Source organism: Typopeltis vanoorti, chromosome 8, assembly GCF_054136105.1.
Source record: "Typopeltis vanoorti isolate ZY-2024b chromosome 8, IOZ_Tvanoo_1.0, whole genome shotgun sequence".
Classification (NCBI taxonomy): domain Eukaryota; kingdom Metazoa; phylum Arthropoda; class Arachnida; order Uropygi; family Thelyphonidae; genus Typopeltis; species Typopeltis vanoorti.
This window is the reverse complement of record NC_143556.1, coordinates 125,343,617-125,358,124: the sequence shown is the minus strand read 5'-3', so window position 1 is coordinate 125,358,124 and position 14,508 is coordinate 125,343,617. Positions and strand designations below refer to the sequence as shown.

The 14,508-nt window shown below is 34.4% G+C and overlaps 1 protein-coding gene across 1 annotated transcript in view; it reads left to right on the top strand.

Moving 5' to 3' along the window:
- The window catches only part of LOC150104334 (atrial natriuretic peptide receptor 1-like), a 282,793-nt gene that overhangs the window by 267,332 nt on the left and 953 nt on the right, over positions 1 to 14,508 (top strand). The window contains exons 19-21 of the mRNA XM_090396460.1: positions 287 to 461; positions 4,677 to 4,775; positions 12,914 to 13,005. Of these exons, the coding sequence (XP_090252586.1) occupies positions 287 to 461; positions 4,677 to 4,775; positions 12,914 to 13,005 (366 nt within the window). The remainder of the gene's footprint in view (positions 1 to 286; positions 462 to 4,676; positions 4,776 to 12,913; positions 13,006 to 14,508) is intronic.

Below are 14,508 nucleotides of genomic sequence, written 5' to 3'. Positions count from 1 at the left end.
ATTTAAAATTAGGTTAAAAGTTTGATTTCATTATTTCCAGTTTCCTCTCATGTTTTTTTTTTGCAGCTGATAATCTGTTACAATGTAATTATGTCGTGAATCGTCTTTTTTGCTGTAACGTGCCTTTCACTAATTGGTATCGCAGCAAGTACAGTCTGGTTATTTTCAAGCTAGTATCCTTGATGCGATATTAACGTAATTGCGGCACTCTGCTAAAACGGTCAGTTTATTGTTTCACGCAGTTTGCGCCTAATGACATTTCGTTCTTCTCGTATTTTCTGTACAGGTGGAGACTATTGGCGATGCATACATGGTTGTTTCAGGACTTCCGGTACGCAACGGTAACCTACACGCAAGAGAAGTAGCCAGAATGTCACTAGCGTTGCTTAATGCCGTGTTGTCGTTCACCATACGTCATCGCCCACAGGAGCAACTGAAATTAAGAATAGGATTACACACAGGTATATACTATAATCTACTTCTATGTTTGTTTTAAATTATTATTAGAGAATTTAAGATTTTCTAATGTGAACTGTAAAATTGGACTGAAACAGATGTTATTTAAACCAACTACTAGTTATTTTGTAATGTCTTTTAAGCCAATCTTCTGGTTGATAAAAAAAAAAAAAAGTGTGGGGATGTGACCCCCACAAAGAAAGCCTGAAAATATACATTATAATTCCACTATTGTTATTTCGTATACGGGGACAGTTTCAAATAAAATTGCCAGACTCATCAAGCCACATGGAATACGAGTGGCTTTTAAACCTTCAAAGACCATCCTCCAGTTCTTAAGATCTCCAAAAGACAGTCATCCTTTTTACAAATATGCCGGAGTCTACGACATCCCCTGCTCGTGCGACTTGAACTATATTGGCCAGACTTCTAGAAGTTTTGAAATCAGCAAAAAGGAACACATACTGTAGGAGACGTTAACAATAATAGAGAAGACAAATTGGGATTAGCCTTCCATTTCTCTAGGACAAACCATACCATAGAATGGGACAAAAGCTCCATGCCCTACTTAGAGGAGGATTTCCGCTCCCAAATGATAAAAGAAGCCACAACAGTTATTCATTCAAAACAAAACCTAAATAGAAACCAAGGATTAATTCTGCCTGAGATCTGGAAGACCCTCATTAGATCTTTAAACTTGCCAGAATTAAATTTTGCTACAAATTACAGAACGTTCCTACATAACAACAAGTGAGATCATACACGTTCTATGCGTGTGATGTACGCGATCTATTTTTTTTTTGTAAAAATGCAATTGTATTCTGTTCATTTACAGTTTTAGCGTTTAAGTGGTCTTACATGTATATATCTTTTACCCTGACGAAGCCAACAGCTATAGTTGGCGAAACTAGTTCGTATAACTTAGTAAGAAATAAATCTGACCTACAAACCTAAATAGAAGTCAATCTTTCCTATAGGTTTTGTGGTCAAAAATAACCGCTTCATCATTATAAAAGTATGGGGATTTAAAACTATCATTAATTATAAACAGAAATCAATTTTGTGTAGAATGATTGCACTATTACTTTAGCCGCTATCATTTCTACATTTGTTAAGAAAATCTGCATCGATCGAGGAAGAAAACGAACCATTTGAGTGCATTTATACATCGAGATTTGCTGCTGTATAAATAAGATACTTTTAAAAATATATTTCGATGGAATTACTAAGCATGATCGGTTATCAATTGAAATGTAGTTCGAGATAAATTAGGTATTGTATGGTTGTCTGTTTTTTTTTCTTCTTTGAGCTCGAATTTATTCTGTTCAGATGTCATCAGAGAACTATGTCACTGTAATTATCTATAATAGCAGTGATACCATGTTTGTATGTTTTCAATGCGTCTAAGCCGAATAAAACGAACCATTAATTTTCAAATTATTTATCCACACACATTATATATGCATAAATGAAATACAGTTCGTCGTATGACCTACCTCTCCCACCTCAACATAAATTGGAATAATATCTTTCCCCCCTGCATCATGTGCTTAAAATCTAAAAGGATCAAATATCACTGAAGTTACCACTTGTGTTATTTATGCTTTCTAATTTGCTTCACAGCTTCTTGTGGTTAATTAAAAGGTCAGTTTCACTTCCTATAATATAAGTAAAGCCGAGTAAATATTCCACACGTTATTGTTCTGAACTTCAGAAATTAATTTTATAGTAATAATGACTTGAATTTATGCCAGAATGAAATGTCAGAGGTTCTGTTGACTCCTCCACACATTTCGAGATTCAAAAATCGATTAGGGCGTCTTTCGCTGCAGATATAGTCTTTCTACATTAAAATTCACCGACGTCATTTGAACAAATGCATGAAAGAAAGATATGTACATTTGATACAGTAATTACGGTTATATTAAGGCAGTTTCTCTGTTTATTCTGTATTTCAAAATTATTTTAATAACTGACATGAATAAGACTCGTTCATTGACCAGAGGCTTTGGTACATTGTGTAGACTTTTCTAAAGGGCGATTGAATTAGTTGTCTCAGATAGAGGTTTCTAGACTTATCCAGAAAACATGAAAACCAAGGGTTAGAATAGGGGCAATTTACACCACAATCAAACAGCCTGTTGGGGTGAGACAGCAGCGGTCTCCGTAGACTGTTGCTGCCTATCACTGGCTCAGAGCCTGGACTTGGCGCTCCACGAACTATTGATCGACTGATACCCGAAACGCTGCATGGTAAGTTTTTTTATCACCTTGTATTACTGTTCTTAAGGTTATTGAACCACATTCCCCCCCCCTTCTTTGTAGGAAATAAGAGAACTGTTTTTAAACCGGAATATCCAAAATTTGTACATCATAAACTTTGAAATTTACAAAATATTTTGATTTTTAATAAACTAAATTACTTTGTACTTAGCTTACGCAGAATGTAAACACTGCTCTGCTCTTCTTAATATGTATAGCATGATTGACATATGCGAAAATTTCTTAAACCACGGAGAGTTAAAGCATTTACCTTGCTGCAAACATGAAACTGTAGCTAATTTTTGGAAGAAATATTTACAATAATAAAAATGATTATTCTTATTAATCATTATTATTAATAAAATTAATTAAATCTTATAATCTGAAACATTAGTTACTAACATGGTCGCTGTTCTAGGATCCAACCCAAATGGGTCAGCCTTGGAATTGAGCAGTAGTTGCAATTAGCGAAGGTCTTCACCGGTGCAGTGCGACAGGGTTATATATCAGTTTATCCTATGGATAACCCGAAGTTTGCATTCCATGACTCGGTGGGTTGTAGGCCACAAATCCATGCTTACAGGAAGTTCGAAAATTTAAACTACTAGTTCACATAATTTTCGTCTATAAACAGTATTCAGCTGAATACGTTTTTAGTTTCATTTGGCTCTAAATTTCCATTTTATGTATTTTCTCAGCCTTGTTCTTTTGGACAAGTTTTTCCAAAAATGGTATTTGAACTTCGAAATAAGTGAAAACGAAAACAAACATAAACAATGGTAAATTTAGTAAAAATTATAAAAATACAATTTATTACAAAAATATAATTTATATATAAATAATATATATAAATTATATATAGCATTTCTCACCATGTGTAATATATGTAATATATATATATATATATATATAGCACTGTAGAATTTGCAGTAACCTCATTCTGCAATGATCGAAGTTAATGGTTAATGAATGTCAGTTTTCATACTACACATGATCCAACACTTGAGAAATACCAATTTAAAATTCTTTCCAATGGCAGTCACTTTAAGATGATCAAATACTGAAACTATATCACACTTGATAAAAATTGCAACAATGTTCATGAATATTAATAAGCAGTACAGTGAAAAATCCCATCTTACACAGGCAGAGCAGTGTTGCCTGCTAACCTGAAGTTTTGCTGTTAATACCCCTTCAGCTTAATTCCGGTTTCGAAATTTTAGTTGATAATTTAAGCCAATGGTTAATTGCAAAACATTGAACATATTGAAGATAAGGGTGCCTGTAGCAATTCCTATGAAAACTCATTGTATGGTGATACAAAATATCAGCGGTTTCGGGATGCAGTCATAAGTACACTTCAGCACTAGAGATAGAAAGGGCAACTGGGAGAAATCGCATTCAACTACAAATGTTCAAACACATTTGTAGTTGAAATACGTTTTACAATGGATATAATGCATAATTCAGAAGACTGAATTGTAATTATAGCATCTACCTATAAAAAGTGAATATGAAAAAGGAATAAGAATATTGAGTATTCCAGGTAATTTTGCAAGCGTACTTGAGACTAGAAAGAGCTTGTAGGTAGAGCAAAATAGTGGTTTTTATTACCTGCTAATAGCTGAGAAAAGATGCAACATGGTTCTGTATTCCATAAGGTGCCAGGAGAAAAGACATTGAAAACACAACAGTGATATAGTGTAAAGGTGTAAAACATTATGTAGAACTATACTTATAAGTCAACACTTAGTATATGGAATATAATACGCCCAAAGTTTTATATATATATATTCTGTTTTTAATTTTAAATTATATATATATATATATATATATATTAATGTATTTCAGTCAAAGGAATAATTACTGTCAAGATTAAATATTGAATATTATTTAGTACTATTAAAATATCATCGATTAAGTATGCCTTGGAATTAAAGCAATTACGTTTGAATTAGGGCCATGTGCAGCCGGCGTTGTTGGTCATAAAATGCCTCGATATTGTCTGTTCGGTGATACTGTAAATACAGCTTCCAGAATGGAATCTACCGGACATCGTAAGTAAATGCTTGATTTTATGAACCCGTAAATTCCCGATTACCCTATAGAAAATTTTCAATCTTTAAAGGGAAAAATATTGTTCTTCCCTTTCCTAGCATTGCATAATAAATAGTGAATTTATAAACGGAAAATCGGCAGCTCATGAAAACACTCCCTTCCCGATGTTTGAGTGAATGCATGATATGTAATGCATTATCCTTTCTAGCTTTTCTTGATCTCTCGCCTCAAATAATAGGGAATTTACTCTCAATAGTTTTAATAAGTGACGAGTTTTACATTCTCATCTGCTTTATGAAATATATCGACAATCCTTCATGAAAAGTTTATTTTGCTAGCAGAATGATTTCTTAGAAATACATTCAAGGTATATCAGTTAGTCATGTTTGGTCGGTTTATATAGAAACCTACACGTGCTTATTTGATTCTAATAATAAAATTTAACTGTTGATGTAGGGCAGAGTATTCAATGATATTAAAGCAGAATACGACTTTGAGTACTTTACATTAAAGTACGCCCTCTTGATTGTATTAACTAATTCTTGAGATTGTTTTTTCGCATCTCAGACGGAAGGATTACTGAAATCAGTTCATCTTTAAGTCATCGTCGCTCCCCCCTTTCCTTTCAAGATGCCTTTTTCTGCTTTAAAAAGAGTCGCCGCTAGAAGATAATGCGTTTGGTTAAGAATTCCAGACTGCTCGGCTGCAGAAAACCAGGTAACGGAAGAACATCCAAGTTAATTTCTGATGAAAAGCATTTCGAAAAGGATTTGTCGACAGAATGATTCATGATCTAGAATTTGGTATGGATGGAGAAATCCTGTAGGTTTCGAATCTGTAGTCGAAAGAGGACGACTGGTGTTGCCTTTTCCGGACCGCTGTCATTTTTAAATACACAGTGCTGATCAAATATCTTGGTGTGACCCAATGCTGTGTCCTAGTATAAATTTTGTAATATCTCGTACTGCCCTGCAGTCATCTACCGAACTTGCAGCTGCTGTCATGTACAAACTTTTCTCCTTGAATTCGATCTAGGCAATGTAAACTTGTAATATATTACAAGTATACATACATAACCTATAACCCATTTAACATTAGTACTATTAAGTGGGTTATAGGTTACGTATCAGCGAACTTTACATAGAGATCAAGCATGGAAATTCAATCTACTTCGGACTTCCAGTAAGAAGGGTGGTGTTTTCACACCAGGCGTTGAAATTCATCACCTGCCTAAAGACATATTGTGAGACACGATTCCACTATGGGCTGGTCATTTCGCACATACTGTGCGAACGAACCAGGTCAGCTTGTTAATATATGTGTATTTAGATACTGATAATACCAACCTTTTCGAGTAAATAGCGTCAGAGATGTTGCAGCTACGACTTCATGAATTCAACACCTCGTGAATTCAATACTCAGTGTCGCTCAAGTTCTGCACGAGAGAAAGAGAAGATCAAAAATATCCCAAATCAGTTTTCATTAGGAAACTACTATCGGTGCGAAGGAGAAAAATTTCTTGACAACACTACTGGAAGATGACGTCAATTTATTAAGAAACATTGAGTAGTAGGAAAGTTGCGACACCTCATGATTTAATTACGAGTAAGAAGAGCCAATGAATGGCGTAAGCCTATTGACGGTTATCTATGATACAAGCCTGGTACCTAACAACTACTATACGGATCGATTAAAAGAACGCACTGCTACGGAACAGCGAGCAAGGAGCATGGAGTTGTGAACAGAATGAAGTATTAGTGGTAACAACGGAAAATGGATGACAAACGAGCTGCTTGCAAAATTAAAGCCGTGAAATGATGCACAAATTCCGAGTTAAGGGCCGCATGTAAAATTTCATAATTGCAGCAGATGAATTAATCAGCTCTAAGATCATCGATGCATTAGTGGAAATAATAAGAAAAGACCAATCATAGAAAAAATTGAATGAACATTTAGCAAATGCTAACGAATCTGTGTTTAAAATATCATCAGAACTTCAATATTAAGTATATTAGTGCTTCTTCCTAATCCTTCAGAGGTATGTTAAGAATGGGAGAGAAAATTACCATTATTAAATTAGAATATCGAGATCAAGAACAGTAACAGCGAAAGAATGAAATAAAATCAGCAGAAGTATAAATTAGAATCAACTCAACATGAAATCTGATAGTATGATACTCCTTACAGCAGATTACTTACTCAATGTGTAATATACAGTATTTATTTACTAAAGAGGGTGCTTCTATCTGGTATAAAATACAATTTGTTGCTTATTGTAACGATTTTCATAGTAGATACAAGATATCAACTTATGGGGAGTAAATAAAATTCAGTAAATCCTGAAGACACCTTGCGGCCAATGAACACTCGCTGTGTCAATGTAAAGAAAATGGCAACAGATATTAGATATTCTTTATGCGGAGGTTTGCAACTTCGTGTAAGAAAATCAAGGATCTGAATTGTAGTGACCAAGGAACTTATGCTGTTATGTCTGATCCTTAATATACGAACATTTCTCCCTCCGAATCAGTTTTTCACTGGTCAGCACTCCAGTATTATCACATATTTCTATCTTCTAGAGCATTTCTACTGCATCACTCCACCTAGATCTTACTCTTCCTCCTGTTTTGCTTTTCCTGCCATCTCGAAATCAAGCATCTGTTTTGATAACCTTTCCTCTTCTACCATTTTAGACTAGCTCTCTGTCCACACATTAATTATTAACAACGTCAGGTTCCTTTCTAAGATCATGAGTATGATTTTATCATTATTTATGGTTGATAGTTTTCCATCAGCTATTTTATTTCGAACCCAACTCTCAGATCCATAAGTCAAAACTGCTTTAAACACTGTCTTTTATGCTGCTAGTTTAGTATTCTGGCTAATTTCTGTCCTATTCCATATGTATTTGTCTCCTCACCATATTAGATAGGTTACTCTATTAGTTATTGCATATTTAATTTGCATCTTTACTGAGACAGCTGAAATATTTTACTTTTTTTTATAAGTTCTTCGTTGAGGATGCATTGAAGTTTTCTTTGTTCCTGCCTATTTTCACAGTATCTGTTTCTTCATTGCTCATTTCTATGGCAAATATATATTATAATAGTTATGCAAATTAGTCAATCCTGGATTCTTGCAAGAATAGATTTCTTCTGGATCATGATCTGCATCAAGTAATCGGGTAAATTTTATATCAGATGGAATGGCACTTTCTTTCATAATATGATTCATATATAAATGATGAACAAGAGCGGAGAGAGAGTATTCAATCTTATTCTTACACTTGATTTTATATCAGATCATCTTTCTATACTTACGAGGTTGGTCTGAAACGTTCTCGGCCTAACAATGAAAAAATGAATTTATAATTTCAAAGTTATTTTAATTTTTCAACATAATATCCCTTAAGACTAATACATTCATTCCAGCGATGCTCAGTGCCATTATCCCATCCCTGTAACTGTTCTCAGCAAGATCTGCAAAATACCCCTCTACAGATGCAACCACCTCTTCAGTCGGAGAAAAACGCTGACCAGCGAGGAAAAGTTTTAATTTTGGAAAGAGATAGAAGTCAGGAAGCCAAATCTGGGGAATAGGGTGGATCCCTTACTTTTTCCATTGCCAAAACACCTTTGTAGGCAGGCACATTGCCCTGGTGAAAGATGATTTTTTTCTTCTGCAAACCGGGTCTTTTCTCATGAATTTTTTCGTCTAGTTTGGTTACAAGATCGGAATATTATTCCCCTGTTATTTTTTTTAACCTTTTCAAGATAATAAACAAAATGCCTTCAGCATTCCAAAAAACCGATGTCATGACCTTTCCTGCTGATAGAACCGACTTTGTATTCTTTGGCGCAGAACAACCGGATTCCAGTGTGTAATGGTGAATCCAAGTCTCATCCATAGTAATAAATCGACACACAAAATCAGTTTTATTCTTGTTAAAGCAAGCGCGGTACCTATCATGCGGAAAGCTTTTTCATTTGCAATTCTTCATGCAAAATACGTTCTTTTGTAATGCCTATAGTCTCAGCAATTTCACTCACTTTGACTCGCCGGTCATCCAATAACATATCGTGTGCACTTGATCAATGATTTTTGGTGTTGTTACACTTTTTGAACGTACTTCACTGGCGTATAGCCTTGTTTAAACTCGGAAGCCCATTTCATAATTGTCAAAAATAAAGGAGAAGTGTGCCCATGAACTTCGAATGAATTTCTTTTGGTGTTAAACCTTGTTTTACAAAGAAATTTATAACCGCACAATACTCACTTTTATCCATTTCAAGGGATACAGACAAATTGCCTTTTGTTTCAGACAGCTGTATGAAACAAAGTACTTGAATGACTTGCAATTTCACATGAATGCTTATGACAGATGTACGAACGTAAAAAAAAAAAAATCTTGCCGATGGTGTTTCCATCTATGATTGCGGCCAAGAACTTTTCAGACCACCCTCGTAGATATGTATTGCGCTGGGTAATGTTCCATTTACTCCATATATGTGACGCTTTCAAAAGCGTAATTTTCTCGCAGGATCTTCCTTTTTGTAAATAAATATAACTACTTATCCTTGCTATATTTCTTTGATATTTCAATTTATGCAAACTAGAAATTTCATCTGAAATCGCTTTCGGCTGCCAGCTTGTTTTTCTCCAGGTTCCTTTTCCACAATTTTGGCAGTCAGGTGTCCTTACATAAAATTTTTACCTGAAACACTCGGTAGGGAAATTTCTCTTTAATTGTCACATTCAGTTTTATTTTCTTTATGTATACATACATACATAATTGGTATTACGAGAGCTCTACTCCAGTCATTTGGAATTAGACCTACTGATCATACCTTCTGAATTATGCATTGTAGCCACTGTAAACAGTGTATACCTACATTCTGAGCATTTCGTTTCGAATTTCATTTACTCCAGCTGCTTTTTGGCATTTCATACTTCTGATAGTCTTCTACCCGAAGTATTAATATACACTCCTGAATATTTCCCAGCACAGTTGACATTTTTTTATTGCGTGTGATAATCCTTAAAAGTAGTTTCTCCAGGTGGGTAAATTATCTTTATATCGCTTTTACCGTCTGATACCCTTTGCATGTCTTATTTCTCTTTTTCGAAGATTCTTCAATAGCCAACAGAACACTTTATCACAGAAATAATATTTGGTTTCTATATTCTAATCAAATTCTTCCTCTGACTTCTAGTTAGAGCTTAGCTCTAATACATTTTTGTATTCTGTCTTAGAGCACCAGCACCTATTTCATGGACTTAGACAGTTCTAACTTCTAGCGTCCACTTTGAAGATAGGATTTTTCTATCCTTCTATCAAATAACTTCACGTGCCTCCCAAGCTGAATCAGATAATGTTTGTCCAGAGTGTTTCACAGAGATTTCAAGGGTGGGTTATTGATTTCGAACTATTTCATTTTGTTTTCTACAATAATGTGTACAGTTGAGTTTACAGATCACCTCTAAAAGTTGTTCGACTTTTTAAATAATTAACTTTCTTATCTTATATATTTTCTTCTCAATATGATATTCATTGTTATTCTACTTAAAACTAAGTGATGACGTCCTGTTTCATATGTCCTCTATACTTTTTGTCCTAAGCCAGCCTGAAGTTGTCAGTGATATCAGCGAGATGTTTCTTTTTTTCCTTGTGTCTTCTCTGCATGTCAATTTGTACACATCTTTATGCTGACGTATAGTGTTATTTATGACTGAACAGAAATTCAGCAGACATCATTATATTTATTTATTTTTTCCAAAATTTTTCCAAATATTTTTATAGACCTCGGATAAATAAGAACATATATCGAAATGGGGAATTATTTAAAAATTTGTTCACATAGTCACTCAACCAGATTACATCACTGATCATGCGTTAGGCTTAAAGCTAATATGAAGTACACGATACATGGTGTCATACTAGTATCCTCAGTGTCGAGTTTGGCGCAAACCTTCCCCCCCCCTAAACTTTTATCCAGCTAGCTACTATCCCTCTACAAATAAATGGCTGACTTAAGAGTGGATTAGTAGCAAGTATAGAACTATCTCATTTAGAGCTGTTACTGTTATTTTGGGATTCACTCTTATGCAGATGCGAATATAACTGGAGAGATGCGACTTTGTAACTAAAGTGACGGAGTTCATTCACGGACAAATTTCACTTTGCATACATATTAGCAGAATGTGGATATTCTGGCGCCTTTTTTAACATCGGCCACGTCACACTGGTGGTCCATCCACAGGACATCCGGTAGTCAGTGGCTCAAGCTGATAATTGGTCTGATTAGAACTGAGTTTTATTATTTCTAGAGACTGGATAGAAGTGTCTTAAAAGCTTAACTCTTATTAACATTAAAACTATATCGGTGGTTTGTTTCTTCAAATTCGTTTGGAATGGACATTTAAAAAACTGTTCGGACTTCTCGTAGCATTGCAAGCTGGCATTTACACAGGAAATGTGGCAAATTAAAGGAAAAACTGACGGAAACTGTTCGTGTGCTACAAGGGTGCCGAGCCAACAGTTGTTTTCTTTTATATTTCAGTTTTACCTTTTGTTCATAATGAAATATGAATAATACATGTCACACTAAAATACTTCTGAATGTCATGAAAAACGATATCATAGAGAGTATTAAAAAAAGAAAACGGATAGATTACTAAACCTGAATACGAAGAGAGTAAGATTTTTTTTTTAACTTTTTAAAGTGCTTATCTCCAGGATTTGTAAAATACTTAATTGAAGCTTTAAAACGAAAACGGATACACGACCTCAATATTTTAGGAACCGGTCTGATCATTGCAATTGGATTTTGGAAAAGGGACTTGACAAATATTTTAATATAATTTATGTGTACTTGCTTCCGTATCATATTTTAATCAGGTGTTCATTTTCGTTTAGGTGTTCCTGAGGATATTCGTGAACATATTGCCTTGAGTCTTGTGCTCTATGAACCTGATTTCTCCGAATCGGATTATAAAATTATCACTCGGTATAAATATTTAATTGTGAATGTCACTGAGATTACGCAGCCAAAACGAAGTAATAATGACACCTGTAAATTTAATTTAATATTCACTCAAGCAAAGTATCTGATAACCAGGTGCCTTTTGTGGATTGAGTTCTCATTTATGCAAAACCAATCAGGCGGTTCCGGAAGTAATTAGTACCTGAATGATGTGTGGGTTAGTCTGAAAAGTCTACTCTAGAGCCAAACAAAATAGTTTTCGAAATAATTTGAGACCTCCAATGAGCAGTAGGTTGGACGGTACACTGGATGATTAAAATAATTTATCAAATAAAGACATTGGCAGACATCCCTGCGATAGCAAGTTTCAAACTAAAAGCCTGTTAGCTAGACAGCTGGTACTCTTGGTCAATAATTTAGCAAATTACAAGTGCTCCAAAGCTTAAGATGGCAGAACATTGGATTGCAAGAAATCCAATCTAAAACTTTGCGAAAATTAGCACAAGCTAGTTTTCCCCCCAAACAATTCGTGAGTTTATCGTAATAAATCTGCATTCTACGGGGTTCGGGCATAATAATTGTAGAAATATTATCCATGTCATACTTGTTATCGTGTGTAGTCGTCCACTCGACGTGGAAGTGGCAAATGCTTGTAAGTATTCCTTTTGCGATTCAAAGCTGAATGTTTCAGTTACTTTAAGTGGTTCTACAGTACCTTGGTGGTCTTAAAGAAATTGAGTACAACTCTTAGCTCAATTTAAATTTTCGTATTTAGCCAATTTCAGACATATTAAATGCAATAGTGATATTTATGGTATGGTTATTGCAAGCTTTATTGGGATCAATCTTGAAATAAAGAAAACAATGATTGGAACCGTTTTGATTCAGTTTGGTAACAGAAATACTGTCATATTATTAGATGTCTTAGATCCTCGAACCAATTTTTTCAACAGGCGGAAAGAGAATGATTCCTTACGATTTTCTTTTATAAGATATTTTATTTTAAGAAGCTATAAAAACCAGTAATGTATAATATAACCAAGGCAAAACAATGAAATCATTCTTATCGCAAGTTTAATTAAAGGTGCTTATTATTAATTAAGTATGGTATTATAAGTGAATAACTAAAATTTCTAATCGCTCGTTATTTTCAGCTCTGAAGATTCATGTGAGTCCTAAGACAAAAGAAGTGCTAGACAGTTTTAAGACTTTCCGACTAGAACTTCGTGGGGAAATTGACGTGAAGGTAAGTTTAGTTGACGCAATGGACTAGGGAAAGGCATGATATACTGCTTTGAACCTATTTCATAAAGTTGAATATTAAAGGAACGCCAGAAATTCAAATCCATTTGAATAGTATTTACAGAGTTGACATTATACGGTTCACTCAATACTTCATTAATTTCGGTAGTATGAAGTTACCTAATTATATGCAAATTGAATACAAATCCTTTTTTAGAAAAGATATTCCGCTTAAACGCAAATGGGGCTCTGTGGTAAACTGGTACCTTTTTGTAATTTGTGTATGTTAAGTTAGTTACTTTAGGAGCTTTATATTTCAACTGATTAATACAGGGTGTATTAATCAGTTGAAAAAATTCACATGAAATATCCTTGAATGGTTATATATGCATATATTCACCAAGCCCATAGTTAAATACGGATACGCTTCCGCATCTCTGCTAAGTGGTCAATGACGCCCATCCCAATTCTTTTCTTCCACCAATAATTTGAAACTATTTCTAATCCGAATGATTATAAGAAATCATCCACACACAAATCACCTGCGAGAAATTGATTGGAAATTACTTTTCCTAATTTCACACTCTATCTAACTTTAAACGATGTTTGCATATTTAGATATAACATCTAAAATTTGCATTTTAGATGTTACATATTCTTCGAATCCCGGTCGTATTTTACCCTTGGCTGCAGCAAGAATGGAGTTGGTAGTATGATTTGGCTGTTGTGTTTAATGACAAGTTTTGAGCTTATGTTTATCAGGACGAAGATAAAAAAAAAAAGCTCGCTTGCCTTCTTTTAAGTGCAGGCTGCTCGAAGAAAAATCAATCTATTGATTAATAGATAATTATATATAATCATATACCCAATAAAAATTAATTGGAAGCATCACTTGAATTTTTTTGAACGGAGCTAATTTCACCTTTTTATCGTTATTTATTTTTTACTAATTATGTTGTAGGCGGTATATGTACAATACATATCTCAGTATGTGTACATATTTCTTTTCACTAATTGTGGTAATATATATATACTGCGTGCCTCAACGAAGTTAAATGTGGCCAGTAATCCCACAATGTGTGAGTATTTGAGTGCGATGAGCAGAACAAGTCCGCCAGTGGAACAATTAGAAATCTTTCTTGTTCGCCGAAAGATTGCTAAGAAAGGCAAATTCTCTGCAAATCCATAATATATTTTTAAAATGTCCTTTGAAAGCCAAAGAATGTTCGGAATATATTATCATTATATCCAATATTTATACCTCGAAGTGTATTTAACTAGGTTTTAGTTTCTTTTCCCCAAAAGCACAGCACAGGTCCGTATTGCAGTAAATCTGCTCAGGATGGACGGAATTTAATGCAGTCGGATATGCCGGAGAAACAGAAGATTTCCATGCATTTCACTCAGATCAAAAATTCAGTGATAACTTAATAATTTCATCCAGGCAGTACGAAATTTTCTTCTGAAGGAGATTGAGTAAATATTGATTTTGCTGTGACCATTTCTA